The sequence below is a fragment of the Acanthaster planci genome, linkage group LG15, assembly GCF_054643075.1.
Source record: "Acanthaster planci isolate LZ-2023a linkage group LG15, COTS_SCS, whole genome shotgun sequence".
Classification (NCBI taxonomy): Eukaryota; Metazoa; Echinodermata; class Asteroidea; order Valvatida; family Acanthasteridae; genus Acanthaster; species Acanthaster planci.
In genome coordinates this window covers 8,199,396-8,217,265 of record NC_141791.1, presented here as the reverse complement: position 1 = coordinate 8,217,265, position 17,870 = coordinate 8,199,396, and the positions used below count along the sequence as shown (strand labels likewise).

Sequence of the window (17,870 nt, the reverse complement as noted above, 5' to 3'; positions counted from 1 at the left end):
CTCTTCACAAAAGCTTATAAAAAGTGGTGGAGCTTTGGGGGGTGCTTGAAGACTGTTTCACATGTGGCTGTGACTTCAACATTAGTGAATTTTGCTTGGTACTTGTGTATGTACCTTTTATATACGACACCAGGCAAAATTGTTGAGTGGTGACATGGAGTCATAGACATTGCTTGAACTCGTGTGAATGATGCATTATCAAAGTGGTGCGCACTCTCTGCACACACGCAATAGTTTGGGGTGACAGTTGGCTGTTGATAATCATCATTTTTAACATGTTTCTAAAAGCATACACAACCAATTCAATCCCTCCCCCAGCATACGCTTTGTACTCTCATGAAACTGACAAAAATGGACGACCCCCTATATTGTCAGGTGTGTTTCATTAGATAAAACACAAAGCCCTATTCTGTAATGTCTTGAACAATCCTAAAATGACAAACGTGCCACAAACATGTACATACACTGCTTGTATATGTTCGTATATGGGTGATTATATAAATTAGAGGTCCATCTTGGGGACATTTTGGTGTTCTGTTACAGGTGAAACCATTCAGCTTTTCTGGATGGAATTAACATTAGTACTGTTCACATTCTGTAGATCAAACAGGATTACATAGTTTATGACTTGTACAATATACTGTTCAATCTGCAAAATGTTTGATAATGTTACAATTCTACATGAAGAAAGGAAGAAAAGTTGAATGGCTTCATGTGTAACAGGACACCAAAATGTCCCCAAGTTGGACCCCTAATTTATAGAATCACTCATATGTAGATAAATGTGTACAGTGAATTAAAACCCTAACCCCCAGGACGTATATAAAATCATATTGAAATAGGAGGATTTGGGGCTGTTAGGGTTTTAAAAGAAGTGAAAATGACTTGTACAAGTACATGTACAGTAAACAAATTCCTACTTTAACTGGAATCTGCCGATCACAAAATGCCATGCACACTTGACATGTGGTCGAAAAATATAGAATATCTTACCCATTTGTCTCTCAATGTCTGCAGCTTCATCAGGTGTGGCACGAGGCAGGACACCTGGGTCACTGAAGCTGGTCCTTAGAAGTGTTGAAAGGCAGAAGATGACAAGAAGACCACCCACAATAGGGATAGCAACAGACAGGCGTCCAGCTAGGTAGGGGCAGCTACATGTAGGGTATTAAAGGAACCAGTCATGAAAAACCTTTCTAGTCAATGCAAAGGCCAGCATATAACTATAAAACCATAATACATCCAATGTTGACATTTGCCCCTGGAAGATGCACAAACCTGACAAAATAAACGCAAACCATTTTTATGTCAATATGTAAGTCTGACCATCCATTCACTGTGCACACTGTATGTACCATACCGTACATGTATACATGTAAATGTACATGTACCTCTAAATACAATGTACATTGTATCTCAGGTAACAGTACATGTAATAATAAAAAAAACATCTGGTCCTTGATGGCCTTCTGAATGATTAGTTACTGGTTGAGTTTGTCGAGTGTACAGTACTCACATAGCCATATTCTATTCCAGTTTTATATGTGGAGTTTTTACAAGCGGGGTGGGGGGGAGCATCTTGACATGTAGTGGTCATACATGTATGTTGACTTACTGTGGTTACTGCTGTGCTCAGGCACATCTGTAACCTGAACTTGACATCCCACACACTACAATTTAGGGTTTTATGTATACATGAATTTGGAGCAAGTCTGAACTTTAACCAGTAGCTTTTTGAAACATCTGTGCACAGGAGAAGCTCACTGGTTATCATCAATCAACTAAAAACACTAGCAACAGAATGACCACTGCAAAATAGAAATATATGACGATTTTTCATGAAGCATGTGCACTGAGTACATGAAGTACCGGTACATACATGTAGTGTCTGCCTACACTCTGCACATGTAGCGGTACAATTGGCATGACAGGATATTGCTCATGAATGTGGACATTTTCATTGGCTCATTAAAACTAAACTTTATACTTTTTAATGTGACATTTAAGTGTATTTCAAGAACTGCTTTCATGATCAATACACAGGGCCTTCAATGCAAATACCGGTACATTTCAAAATCTGAATAGTTGTATTTTTAAAAAGTGAATGTACCGGTAGGTTATACTTTGAGTTTACCAATTTCTTTTCAAGTCCAAACAAAGCTTGCCCATAATGATGAAAATTATGCATCACACAGGACACATGATCCAGTGGTGCATAGGCATTTTCGTTTATGGCAACTTAAAGTGACAGCATTTGTCGATCACTGAAGTCATCCATGATTCTTGAATCTATGAATACTTTTTCAACTCTTTCCCCCCCAAAAAAGGAAGACTTTACAGACTGGACATACTAAGCTAACGATCTAACAAATATGGGTACTTTTCTGTGTCATCAGTGATTGTGTTGCAACTGACCTACACGACAAACCCAACCACAAGTTATGGTATTTGCCAAACCAACCTTCAGATGTTAGAAGAAAGACTAACAGAAACAAAAGTACACTGAAGTGTTTGTTACCATCCACAGGTTACCCTCATTTCATTATATGCATATGTACACTACGTAAATGTATGACATGTACATTTAGGTACGGGTACTATACTTCCATGTGTAAATACGTACCTGTGTATTGTAAATATCCACTATACATGTACATAGGTTATGTATATGTACACATGTGCAATGTACGTGTACACTATATACATGTACATATACCGGTACGTACATGTAGAGTGCTTCCACGCACTACCAAATGTATAAAAACAAAAAGCATGAGGCAAAGTTTCTAGCAATCAAGCATTGCATTACAGTGTCCATGTGCATGTAACTGCATAATTCTCACAACATTAATTAAGATCACACTACATGTATCAAGTAAACATTTAATGTATGCCAACAGTGGTCACGTTCACATACATGAAAGTTTTCAATGAGCTTAGTCCACAAGACGGCCACTGTGGGTCATGCTTCCAAACGCCACTTCATTTACCAAACACTCATAAATGGGAAGGAGCCCTGCTGACTATAGTCAGGCTGATTATTTTGCTACAATTACAGGGAAGACTTTGTTTCCAATTGTTTTTCACTGGAAAATACAAGTGATATAAGTTACTATCCATCATTTGGAATTACTCATCAGAGCCTACATGTACTAGTACATGTAAGAATACATGTACATGTACTAGTGTGATACATACATGTACGGTATATGCCTCGCGGCATCATCTTTACTCCCACACATTAAGGAGTCGCCTCAAGGTGGTTGACTCAAGAATATGGCAAAGTGAGAAAAAATATGTAGGCCTCCCAGTACTCTTTGTTGGACATGTGCATGTACATGTATAATACATGTACATACATGTATATAGTACATATATCCATGTATACTGCATGTAGTTTATTGTAATGTATGTGATGCAAATGCACCACTGTTGGGAAAAAACTACAGAAATGTCCGTATGTGGAACTCTTACCGCTTGTGAAATTTTTTTAGCAATAAAAATAGCATTTGTGAAATTGTGGCATGTGTACCGTTTACTTTAAGACTTTGGTCTTGTCAAGCAGACCCAATATACCTTGTACCAAACAGCACACAGTAAATGTACTCACACGCCATTATACAATACATGTACACAGTGCATGATCATTTACTGAGTAGGATTTACTGCTAACAGCCATCAACACTGAAATGTCAAAAATCAGGACTCCTAATACAGGTACATACATGTAGATGTAAATGCATATGGCCGTGCACTACTTTATTACTGCGCACTGCTTAAGCCAGACAATCGACTATAAAACCACAGAAAATGCTGTTGTGTAGTGAGTGAAATCTCATGTTTGCAAATTAATAGTCCCAAAAGGTTACATGTACATGTATATTGACTTCAGACTAAAGATTAGGCCTTTGAGAACATACTTCAGGAATAAAATTCAATGTCAAACAAGAAAAGTGTTTGTGGACAAGCACAGCTGCTTCGGCCCTGGTTTCATACATGTATATCTGAAACCAGTGACGAAATTCTTGACAAACTACTTACAAGATTTAATGACAAGTGCAGATAGATAATATAGTACAAACACTGGTCAGTGGAACATTTAAAATCATTTAAAGTCATCTCCATACATGTAACGTGACTTGTCATATAATACCACCATCAGATGAAACTCTTTTTAGTGGTCTGCAAAGTTCCAAGCCAATGGGACATGTACATGTACTTTGCAAGATATTGTGCTTTTAGGAGTGCCCCTTTAATGTCTTGTGACTTGTTACCCGATGACGTTATCATCACATCAGGTCAATTTGGGTCTAAATCCCTTCCCTTTCTAGTTATCTGCAGAGTTTTAACCAAATGAGATATGTACGTCATGAGATACATGTATACTACTTTAAAGAGTGCCCGGTTTATGTGACTTGTCACCCAAAGACGTCATCACAACATCAGGTCAAGTTAAGCCTAAAACCCTTTCCCTTCAAGCTATACACAAAGTTCATCCCAATCTGACACGTACTTCAGGAGATAATAGTACTTAACAGAGTGCCCCTTTAAGGTCATGTGACTTGTCACCCGATGATGTAATAATAGCATCAGGTCAATCTGGGTCTAAACCCTTCCCCTTCAAGCTATACACAAAGATTTCACCCAAATGGACATGTACTTCACAAGATATAGCACTTTAAAGAAAGCCCCTTTAATGTCACATGACTTGTCAGCTGATGACGTCATCATAAATTGCATCGGGTCAATTGGGGTCTAAAATGTTCCCTTTCCACAGTTTCCAGCCATACAGAAAGTTTCAATCCAATCGGACATGAACTTTACGAGATATACATGTAGTGCTATGAAGAATGCCCTTTAAAGTCACGTGACTTGCCAGCTGATGACATCATTATGAGAACCTGTACAGGAATCTTTCTAGCTTGTGTCCTTAGAGTGTTACCTAACACGGACTCAGTCAGATCGATAGCATTGCAAAAGCAGACTTCCTGTTGAAAAACATGTACAGTGCAAAAACTGTGGGAAAATTAAATATTCAAAATTCAAATATAAAAAACGTGATGACATCATCATGTTGATTTTATCGTAGGACCATTGCTAATTGTCTGAAGGTTTGTTACGTATGAAGGCAATCATATTTTAGAAACTACCGAAGTCAAGTAACACAATTATTCTAAGGAAAACATGTACAAAACCTAGGGGAAAAATTAAATATTTAAAATTCAAAAATAAATCATGTCATCATGACGAATATCAAGTAGGATCTACCTGACATGATTATCTTAAGATCTGCCAAGTCAATCTGAAATCAATAAGATGTATAAAACTACCAAAGTCCTATGAAAGAAAAAGATGTGTACAAACCCTATGGAGGAAAGTCTGAAAAAGGAAAAAAAGACTAGAGGAACTGTCTGTCTCAAGGACAGAACACAGGGCTTTTTCACCTTTTTGTGGTTGTGAAGAAAAGCACTGTACCTTGTTGGCTTAGCACAAAATGTTTGAGAGTGTTCATATTCATATGCTTACATTTACATGTAGATCTTAACTAAAAAAGATGTGCTTCAGGAGATACATGTACATGTATAGTTCTTTGAAAACTGCATCTTTAATGTCACGTGACATGTCTCATGATGATGTCTTCATCACATGAGGGCAACATGCTTGTGTCAATCACTTCCCTTTCAAGATATCTGGAAAGTTTGAACCCAACGAAAATGTACTTCTGGCATGTCTGGAGATACAGTGCTTAAGGCTGGATGCCACTCTTCATTACATTACAGTAAATGCAATGGGCAAAAGAACTAGATGTATGTGTATACATTACATGTAAATGTTCCTGTATAATGGTTGGCTATTAGTCAGTTTTTAGCACTGAACTTACGATTGTACATGTCCCGACTAAACATCAGAAAAAATGTAAAGTACGAGTCGTAGAAACCTTTTTGTTTTGTGGTCAGGTCGAGGGCTTCAGACCGACCGGTAACACCCTATTGGTACGAATGCATTTTCTTTGGAGAGGTGTACCAGAGTCAATTTGCCAACTTATAACTACATAAAGCTCATTATGTACCAAATTTGGATTCATTTGCTGACCAAAGCTCTATTTGCCAACTAAAATTGATTACTACGGAGGTGCCATATCTAATCCCCTCTCCCACTCACTAAGCCATTATTCGTACCCCAAAAAATGTGCATATTTTCAGCTTTACATTTGGGATCATAAAGATAAATTCGCAAAACAACCTGTTTTTCATTCTACATGTACATGTATAGTACATGAATAACTTCGATCAGCATAGCAGGCTCCAGAAGTCTGCAGGGTGCTTATGGGAATAATGGTCATCGACAATCTCTCTTTGAAGCATTCTATTTGTTCAATACACATTTTATAGAAGTTCATGAAACAGGAAAGAGTTTTGAAAGATGACGAATAAAAAAGAGCATTATATGTTGCGGGCATGTTGATCATGATGAACAGGCTAGAGTGATGCTTCATAGATTAGCAAGAGTTGCAGGCATGGCACAAACAGTGTACCACCAACGTGCAGTAAGTACTGGTAGCGATCACCCACAAATTGTGCGGCTGATCGGCCTTTCATTTGTAACTTTGTAATTTGTAACCAAACAGCACATTATAAGCAAATATGAATTTGTAATCAGCAGTGAAGAGTCAAATTTTAGAGCAGTGGACAGATAGCCAGACTGTCAACTTTTAAAGAAATCGCCAGGGGATTCGGCCTAATTCATATGGATTTTTTGGGGAAAACTGATATGCTCCCTCTTCGAACTTACATGTACCTACATGTAGCTACATTTGCCTCACATCAAGCAACTGCAAACTTGCATGTATAGTGCAGCATGTTTGGAGTCCCCTGTAATCATTAGTGCCTTCCGACTTTCTGATCATCAATGTTTTTAGAGAAGATACATGTAAATATATATCCCTAAACATCTTTGACAATTGGCTTAAAATTCATTGGGGTGGTTGAAGTTATGACTGTCATGCTTGAGCCCTGTCCGAATATTAGGTGGTGGATCCCCTAACATTGCACCAATTAAAAAAAGTCAATAAATCTGAAGTGATTTTTCGTAAAGGCTCAAGAAATCACGGTTAATCAGCATCAGTGACTCATAACATGTACATGTATATCCCAACAGTCTTTGTAATAAAGAAAAATGGTGTAACTTTCAACTGGGCAACCTCAACAAATATACCAGGTCCTTGAATCACTAGCCTTGCTGGATAATGTCAGGAGTCCCCTAAACTTTTGTCAAATTTTGTACACAACTTATGTAAGTCTTTTTGAGTACATTTGACTTGTTCCCACATCATGACAAGTTCTAAAAATATGAGCAATTGGAGAACAATGAACTTTGGGGGTTCATTTTTTCTGAAGTGAACAACAGTGAATTAATTCACTATGTCTGATGAAAGTTAGGGAGTCATGCCCAATATCTGGGACACCAACAACAATGCCAATCTTTCAGCATTTTTGACAGACATGAACAACCTACATTTGTACATGTATAAATCCTGGCCACCTAAAAATTACCGGGAAGTAATCATTCCCGCGATACTTTTGAACAGATTCGTATATGGTGAAAGAAAGATTACAATACTTACAAATATTAAAACTATAATCACAAAATAAAAAAACATGTCTCAGAAATGACCGGGTCCTGAAGTCAGCAGTTACAAGAGTCATTCAACCTGTTAGATATACTGGTGTAGTTTGAATGCCTTTAAACTTTAAGAGGATGAAGACAGCCAAATCTACATGTACAGTATCTAATTATTTTCCATCAGTTTTGTACTATTTTTTCATGACCCATTTTCTTAATAGGTCTTTCTGAAGAGCTTTAAATTACATGTCAAAAATTGTACTGAATTTCTTCATTGTTGAGAGAAATTTTGAAATCAAGGCATCTGGTACAAACAAATTAATTAAAACTTTAAATGAATTCAACTCCCTTTGATATGCACTGGTAGTCAACCAAATATCCACAAACTGTACATGATCTGCCCAATTATCACCAAATAATCATTTTTATAATTAAAATCGGAAGGTGCAAATTTGTGTTTAAATAACCAAAGTCACTCTTTTAGAAGTTTTGAAAAATGACATGTGGAGTTGCACTTTTGTTCATTTTTGGAAAAACAAGTCTTATACAAAGGCTCACAATGTAACAAAAATGTTGCAAAAATGGCCCGGATTACTACAAATCCTAAATTTCAGCTTCACTGCAGTAGACCTGCATTCAGGTACATAGGCCTACTGTCACCAATGCACACCATAGCCTAACCCATGATGTTGTGCATACTCAGGACAGAGAATCACGTTGCGCATACTTTATGTGCGTGTACGCAGCTTGTAAGCCAAATACTTGCATGCGAACACTGTACGAATTGGAGAACAGCTGAATACAGGCTACGACAACAAGAATTAACATTACTTCCAAGTTTATTTTCCTGTTTTTGTCCTCTGTGGTGATACCGGTATGTAAAATTTTTCAACCCACCAGCTGAATCGATAAGGACACATAGGATTTGCAGATGTGAAAGTGGCTTCTTTTAAAAGGTAGAAGTGTTGAAAATATTAGTTATAAAATTTATCGCCCTTGTTTAGACCCTTCATATCCAGGACTGCCTCTGTAATGTACATGTGCATGAAGTGTGGTCAGGGAGTCCACCTGAGCAGTAACAGTATAATTTACACATTTGGACATTTCTCAGCACCCTCTTTTGACACAATCCATTTTCCAGTATCTGGATCACACAGGCTTAGCCATGTGACAGCCAGAATGTAAATCAGGCATGCACATATATGCAGAAGTGGTAGCAAGTCAATTTTTACAAGTCCAGGAAAAGTCACGAGTCAATTTTTGCAAGTCTAAGCCAAGTCACCAGTCATTTGGTCCAGTCACAAGTCAAGTAACAAGTTACTTGATCACAGATCAAGTTAAGTAACAAATCATTTGATCACAGGTAAAGTCACAATTTGGTCCAAACACAAGCGAATCACAAGTCTTTTTGTCCAAGTATAAGTCGAGTGGCAAATTCTTTTAGTAATTTATTTCAAACCACAGCCAAGTGATTCTGACTTGGCCTTAGGCAGATAAGTAGAAGTTGCGAGCTGAGCAAAGTCTTACTCTGATTATTTTAAGAACCGAAGGCGTAAGTTGACAGGTCTAATATATACTTCAATGGGTTCCATTGAGTAGTTTTCTGACTTGCTTTGGTAACAAGTCATACAGAGTAAGTCCAAGTCACGTCACAAGTCATTTTTGCAAGTCCTAGTCACTAGTCAAAAACTGATAAATAAAAGTAAAGTAACGAGTCATAAAAACAGCCGCTCGAGTTCAACTCAAGCCCATGTCAAGTGATGCGAGTCTACAACACCACATGTACATATACATGACGGCAAACAAATCAGTCAAGAACAAATGAGTCCAATGTGGCTTTTTTGTAGAGGGCTCCTATGTGTACGATGTATGGATTTTTATCATTGTGCATTTGGGTGGTTACATGTACCTAACCTTTCAAAAATGCACCATTATACTAGACTGTTAGAACAGTTTTACACATCCATAACTGTCGGCATCACCCTCACAATTCACATACATGCAGGCAAAAGTTGTGAGCAAAACATCTATTTCTATCAGAACTTTTTTGTATTTTTTGGCTAAACACTGAGAGCAATTAGACTCCCTACATGTATGCATCGCAAATTCATACAATCCAAACAGAAAAATGCATCACATACCGGTACATGATTTAATATACTGTATCACAAAGTGCAATGCCAAAGCAGGAAAATGATGGTGTGGCTACATTTGTACACAGTACACTGTATTTACTTACGTTCTACTTACTCAAATGCAAAGAATAATGTGCAGGTAATAATGATCAGTCCAAGAGTTAGAAAGAAAACTCCCTTCTGTCTTGCCATCATTATACGCCCATCACAGTAGAAAGAGTTCCGCCCTGGTAAAACCTGCCATTTACGTTTTGTCATGTTGGTACCGTTATCCAACGCTGCGTATCTGCTGGACGACGGTGAATCAGTTGGTCGTAGTGAAATATTGGTCTGCGGTGAAAGCATGTGACCAACTTCAACTTTTGCTGCAAACTGTCTCTCTTCCTATGCAAATAATGAAAAAAAGCATTTTCAACGATATGTTCAATGTATATTTAACCATTTCCTGCTGATGTGCCCAGTTTCGGGCACATAGGCTTTACACACGAGGCCAGGGAGCCCGAAACCGGACAAAAGAGCTGGGCCTTATAACAAAAGACCGAGCTGCTGGAAATTGCCGACATTTTTTCAGTTGTCAATAGCAGAGGAAATCTGTCATTATTTTGAAAGATTATACCACTGTTTGTGGCATTCAGTGCGAATGTCAATTTGGCTTCGGACATACATAAGAAAAGAAGCTCTCTATTAAAACATTTCAAAGAATTTCAAGAACAACATGGAAAGTCATTTGTAGCTGTTTACTTACACTTATTAGGGCACACTTCAAACTACTACAAGACTGGAGTAAAAACTTTCTGATCAGGCTTTAACCCTAGCACTCCTCAGTCCTCTAACAGGTGAAGGATTGAGGAGTGTTAGGGTTAAAGAACAAGACTTTCAGTGAGCAAGTTTTACCCTATTTCTCAGTATTTAAAGGGTTACAGCAATAGAAAACATCTATTTCGCGTGAAGTATTTCAAAATAACAATAAATACATAACCATTTTAAAAACATCATTAATTTAATGCTTACTGCATTAACTGTGACTGCAAAATGAATATAAAGATCCTACATTTCCCCGCCCACAAAAATGCCCTTTAGCCGTTCGTACTCCTGGACTGATTGGATGGCAGTCTAGCGATGACGTTCACGCAAATTGACATAGTTTTTTCATCCCCACAGTACACCCTTTGGAAAAAGATTGCCAAATTCACCATACAAAGCATAATAAGTACCCTCTTCCTAAACATTTCCATAACTCCCTAAACTATTTTTTCAAACTCTTAAAAACTATGGTGTTGGATGTGCACGTCCAACACCATGTATGTCCAATACTGTCAAAACCATGCATAACAGGCAATGCACTGCTGGCAGTGCAATGCCTGTATATGATGTAAAGAAAACACTAATCATTTGTACACCTCATTTGCATAAATGTACATTAAATGAGGCCTCGTCCTTCTGTAAGTTACCAAATACAGGTAAATGTTCCTGTAAGCTTCCTTTTTGTTTTACTTATTTGCATACCTTTGACTACAGGGACAAGCATACATGTATGAGGGTATAGTTAGGGTAAAAACAACCCACATGCAACATGTACCTGGATGCAAGGGCAAATACATGTGCATGTGCACTGAATATTTTCAAAAGTCATGTCAGTGTGAGCTACATTGTACATATACATGAACTCTGTGACGCAGACAAATAAAAGTTCTGGTTGTTAAAGAATTGTCACAGAATAAACAAGGTACATGTGAGTAAGTGTTTTCTAAACCTTTCTTCAAGGTACATGTAAAATCCATTGGACGTGCTGCTTGAGGAAAAGATGTTCTACAATGTACATGTACAGTGTAGTCGTTAGCATTCTTTCTCATACATGTACATCTATCATGGAACATACATGTACACTGGCAGACTAGTATAAAGCATTAGTCTGAAATACCTGTCTGAAAAAATTAACAATTTTGGGTCTTTACTGCCAATAGCTCCATACATACAGGTATGTACATGTAGTTACACTATTTCCTTGATACTGCAGTCATCCAGAAGGGTATCATAACTTATAGAACATCTATTCATTTAACAGTCCTGCAGGATATGTACTATGTAATGTGTAAAGAGGAAATCTTGAAACTGCAGCTCATGTACACACACAGTGCGTGTATATGACATACAAAAATATTGTAATTGCATGTTCTATGGGTAGACCAAAAGTTTTAGTGGTACATGTGTGATATTGTCCATCTGATTTATATGTATCATGTGTACCGGTATCGTGCGGATCTCTAAAAATAAAACATATATTTCTGTCTACCACTTTGTTTTCTTGTAATATTTTAAGTCAGGGTACACCCTTTCTAAAAATATGCTGCTCAAGATATTTCTCCTGTACATTCTGAGAAAGGTGTACCACAAAATTGGGGAATTTTGCTTCATTAAAACTTCGTTTCTCCTTGAAATCGATAAATGAAGATTTATTTGTCAAAACGAATAGATATAAGCACCGTGTCGGCGCATCGTTTGGGCTGCACTGTACATGCTGCATGCTGCAACGCGTGTCATGTGGTCACGGGTTTTTTAGAGAAAGTTGAGAGTGCCTGCGGGGGTAATAACAATCCGTAACTCACATGGAACCAAGGTCGCACATGTGTTTGCACTGGGGCCGTTCGCGGTTGCACATCCTTGGTAAATGGTCCGTGGAAAAAGGAAGATAAAGATCAATTTTGTATTGTGTGTGTATAATCACAACTGTTGTAGGAGTTCATCGTACGATGCAACCAAGCATTTTGGCCCATAACTCTCCCAAACTGGTGTATTTCTGAATTTGGAAGACTAATTTTGGTACAGAAACAACTTACAATCCTGTGAGATTTTTCTAATTTTGACATTCAGTTATTGGTTAAAAAAATGTAACAATCTATTCAAATCTAAAATCGAAAGTGAGAGAACCAAATCCTTTATTGATGGGTTGTGGCTCTCCATTGTTATTTGTCATGTGTATCACGCATGTGCTGCACTTGTGAGGACATGCTGTGCCAGAGGTGTAATGACTCAAGTAAATGACTCAACTTGAGTCACAATTTTGGCTACTCAATTCTCGATGGGTAAATGATTCAACTCGACTCAAGTCTCTGCAACCAAATGACAACTCAAATCTTTCATGGAGACTCCACACAAGTATATGTACAAGCTTATAAGACTCGAGTCTAAAAAAAAATTAAAAGCTAAAGTTTAGTTGGTTAGATACATACATGTACCTGTCACTTTAATTTATTTTCGGTACGTCTAAATGAAAATAAAAATACCCACATGACTTATAAGTAGTTGATTTTATTGTATTTTGTTCAAAAACTTGTGACTCAAATTGACTAAAGCTTGGTACATGTACGTAACTTGACTCGACTTGACCTAATGGCTTGACTCAAGTCACAATGTTAAAATGACTTGACTCAACTTGATTCACCAAATTTAGTTAGTCATTTCAACATTGAGCTACGCACTATGTTCACTGAAGGTGAAAAAAATGCAATCATTACAATTTTGTCTTTGTGCCGCATAGATAATTCACAAATATTTTACGCACTATTAGGTCAGTGTCCCTGGTACTTAAGCTTGTTGTCACAGTTAGTTCACTAAGTTGAGATCTACATTCTTGGACAAATCTCGTTGGGCCCCCAACGCCCTTTTAATGTTGGGTCTATGCATGCGGTCTGCGCTCCGGCTGGACATGAGCACATTGACCAGGGGAGTTGGGGAGGGGGCTGGAATGCGCACGGCTACTGCCAAGTGTCTGAGTTTAAGCATGCCTGTTTATGTGTGTATAGGGAGGATCTGGTTACTTCGAGTGTACGACAAAACTCTGACACAGGCTGATTCAAATCAACACTAGAAATGGACGCTTCATGTTCAAAAACGAAATCTATTTTGTACAGAAAACCTGCGAAATGCTATGGTACACGGTATACGATGCACTCCTACAGGCAGATACTCTGCAATGTACGCATCATGCCTTGAAATCACATTCCGAAAATGCCTTTAGATTCTTTTCCCCATAGGACTTGCCTACCCTCAATAACACACTTTGCTGTAGTTGCAAAATATAAAAGTAGACATTGATCTTCCCTTCTTTTAACTGTACGATGCAGCCATAATATATCTTCATGTTTTCAACCCGTTTTCTAAAAACGACGCTACACAACATGCATGTATCCCCTGCACAGCATGGCATACACACACACAACTATGAACCATAGACAAATCTTGTTGGGCCTCCAACCTCCAAACCCCTTTCAATGTTAAACTTTTCGCTGCCTCCTCTCATTCAAATACGGGCGTGTTGAGTTTTCTGGTGCAATAAGTCTATGGGCGAGCATGGTCCTCTAAGACGTACAGTATGCATGAGTATGCTTTACGTGGTCTGGACACAAGACTTGTTGATCGTGACGTTTGTTTGGGAGTGCTACCAGTGACTGTTTCCTGGTCAATACCTCTTGTGCCCCGACTACATATGGGCCTCTCCTGCGGTTTCGTTAGAGGACCATCCTCTAGGTGGTGATAGACATGATAGAGGTATTTTTGGCATGTTTGGTAAGTCTTTGAAATTTTTGAGAACCGTTTCACCCTTACTCTATATATAGGTGTGGAGTGTTAGTACGACGATCCCATCCAAAATAAAAAAGAGGAATAGACCTAGGCCTACTGTACTATTCTACTCAGTATAGTTAATGTTACAACTTCTAAATGATAAATCGCTGGTCAGCAGAAGTCACATCAATCCATGATTACTTACAAATTTGTTGTGATGTGTTCGAACCGCCCGTGGCAATGTTATTTGATTAGCTGTTTCTACGTAGCCACATGTGGCAAATGATGTGTTAGGCGTTAGGCCTAGCTACTAGTACTCAGTACTTGCTCGAAAGTCATCCAGCCAGCGTGATTAACTTACGGGGGCGCGCACACGTCGTTACACAGTTTTGTTCCACACAAAATTTAGAACCAATACAGCCTGGAACCTAATCGCGTTAATCAATCACCTGATACAAACAGTACACACAATAAAATATTGAACGTTACTGAAACCATTAACTTCAAACAATTTAAACACACTACAGCCTAAGTACAGGAAATTACACAGTAAAGTCTGAATGCACAAGTACGAGCAAGCTAGGCACTACCGTAACACAAGTCATGCAAGTAAAAGTATAGCAGGATCGATCACGTACGTTATTTTGCATGCATACGCAGCCCGGATATTCAATGGCGATTATTTGCGCATGTGTATTACAATAATTTGAATACCGCCCTCTCTTGACCAATGGTGACAATGAGGGAACACACCTCACGCACTTCGTCCGACTTCAGCCGACCCAGGGGAAAACAAGTTGCCGGACTTGGACGCTTATTCGGGATTTTATTCGGAAGGGATGGATTTGTCGTGTTTTGGCTGTGAAGTTCAGTCGAAATTTAACTGTGCTGCTCGACTTGGAGCCAAACAGCCAACCTCTCGTACTCATGTTGTACGCTTTCTGAGAAACGAACATGAAAAATACGTTCAAAAACGTACTTGAAAAAATGCTGGGTTGTCCATTTTTGGAGCACCACATTTATTTTGACTTGTACAAATTCGAAGTTTTCACTAATGCACTTTGGGGGAGCCGTGAGAGTCGTTAAAGTGAAATCTAAACTTCTTCTGGCTGAAAATTGGGGTTTTTGAAAAAAAAAAAGTTGACGCGAATTGTAAAAACGTGAAAATCTAAAGGCAGAGATTGAGAAATGTGGGTTGTCCATTTTTTGTCCTCCATAACTGATATAATTGACATACCAAATGGTTGTTTTGCTCAGTGTATATTTTTTCAAAATTTCAACTGGACGGGGTAAGTCTGAAGGGACGATGATTTCTAAGGGGAAGGCACTGTTTACACCCTTGACTCCAGGCTACGCCCATGGTCGAACGTCTCTGTCTACTTTTTTGTAACGAGTGAATGTAACTGTATTGGTTTTTTTCAAGATGTATATGTCAATGTAACTGGTTGGAATTAAGGTCCCCTCCCGCTTTTTACCTCTTTATTGGCATCGAGCTGGACCACAACAGGGCGCATTTTCTTAGCAATGGAAGCTATAATTTTTCTCAGCAGCGGAGGCTCATTTTGGTCCGAACTGAACCTCGCTGGTTCACGAACGACTGGGAAATGCAAGCGTCACGCGTACGGTCACATCGCTACCAACAAGGTGAACGTTACACTTCCTACCAGAATGGCTCTTTTCAACCGATGAGGGAGTGCTTCTGCTCGGGGCGGATAATGAGCTAGCCTCTGTATTTCAAAAAGCAAGGTCATTCAGGGACATAGCACGTGCGCGATTCCACGAAGAGCAGCGTAAGGCAGACTCAGAACCGTCGACGGGTCCAAATGAACTTTTCGACGAGCTATAAGATCTTTGGTTTGAATTACGGTTGTCACACGTACACCAGACCGGCAAGGGCGCGTCACATACGCTGTACACCGGGAAATTAGTTTGGCTGAAGAGTTTAATTTGTTGTTGTTGCTCCAGTTTCTCTCTCATTTTTAAGAGAAAACTGTGGAAAAAATTGTTTGGACTTGCAAAGCCGTTGGATACCCTCAGTCCAGACTGTCGATAACTGTGCATCTGGACTTGCCTTCCAGCCGTAAGTTTCTTTTTTTTAAAACAAAAATCATACCGATCGCAATAGGCCTAACCAACAGTGACAGATTTGAAAGTGATTTTGAATTCCTTCGGTACATGCACTATACTTGGCATATAGCGGGGGTTTTATTCATTGGGTTTTTACAATACAACTGGCTGTCCAAATAAAAGTACATGTATAAGCCTACGATCGGTTCCAGTCAAATTTCAGAACCTACGTCGTCATTATTAATAGGATCGTGTTATTGGAAATTATTCAGTTTAGGTATATGCCCCCGTTTTTTCATTGACCTTATTTGTTTTGTTTGTTCATATTTAATGCAGAGAATTCCAAGAAACAAGTACTGCATGATTGAGGCGTATTCACTCGGCAAAGACAAATAATTTGTAAAGCCATGATGCCATGCTCAGAACACTGCCTTTAAGAGTGCGTCTCTGATGAGGTCGTGTCAGGAGCAGTTCAAATAGGGTTTTGTTGAATCGGTTAATCTTTTATATTTTTAATAATCGATATTGTCGCTTATTTAGAACAAACTTTGAGTAAAGTTGTTTGATTTTGATTTAATCTTCCACGCGTGGAGGGGGGATCACTTTTGCTGGTGCATAATGTCCTAAAGTTTGCCCACATGCGAGATTATTCGCTTGTTTGGTCTATTATGCTGATTAATGCCATGCTTATTCAAATTGCACATAACTTTTTAGGTACAATACTGCTCTCTTGGGATTGTGTTACTGTTTCAGTATAATTATTGTCAAATCTGGAGACACACATTTTATTGCGTGACAATTAGTTGGCAAAGAACTAATTAAATATTTGGAGAGGTTTTCTCTAATGTATCAAATTCAAGGGTGTTTTATTTTATGGACCTGCACTTTGTAATAAATTGAGGTATATCAAGAGAACAAAAAAACCTTTGTGCCCGGTACAATGTGTCTTTTGTAATACAAGTCAGGGTGCTATCAACCTGTATTGTTATTTACGTCATACAGCTTTGCTTTTCATTGCTTTTAAAGAAAGAAAAAATAATGAAAACAACAACACTCCACAATGAAATTCCTCTGTTTTCTGTCCGATAGTTTTCAATTGTTTGAAAATAAGCTTATGGAAATTTTTTTGAATCCTTGGCTCTTTATACCATTAATTTGTTAACTTTAACCCCAACTACGACGATTGCACTTATTCAACGAGTGAATTTATTCAACTGCATTATTATAAAATATTTTAATTCATACAGTCTTGAATTTTTAGGAATATAAATCAGCCCAACGGATATTACGAATAATGTGGGCTCATTTGTGCCTACAATTTATCTAGCAAAGTTCAAACGTATCCCCTTTCTTTTCGTCCAAAACATCTTCGTTCAAGAATACTACCGAGCTAAGACGTTTGAGATTGATTTATCCTGTTCGTAAGTGTGACGTCACTTCAGTTTAAACCACGCCCACTACACATGCACCGCACATAGAGTC

General features: G+C 38.3%; 1 protein-coding gene across 4 annotated transcripts in view; it reads right to left on the bottom strand.

The window, feature by feature from the left end:
* LOC110986684 (palmitoyltransferase ZDHHC9-like) overlaps window positions 1–14,986 on the bottom strand; it is a 55,658-nt gene extending 40,672 nt beyond the window's left edge. The window contains exons 1-3 of one of the 4 annotated variants that reach the window (XM_022248781.2): window positions 14,960–14,986; window positions 9,874–10,142; window positions 994–1,154 (exon numbers count right to left, since the gene is read on the bottom strand). In XM_022248781.2, coding sequence (XP_022104473.1) covers window positions 994–1,154; window positions 9,874–10,142; window positions 14,960–14,971 — 442 coding nt within the window. In that variant the 5' untranslated portion in view covers window positions 14,972–14,986. The other 3 variants (XM_022248782.2, XM_022248780.2, XM_022248785.2) reach the window with 3 other exon arrangements.
* Between the last annotated feature and the right edge of the window lie 2,884 nt (window positions 14,987–17,870).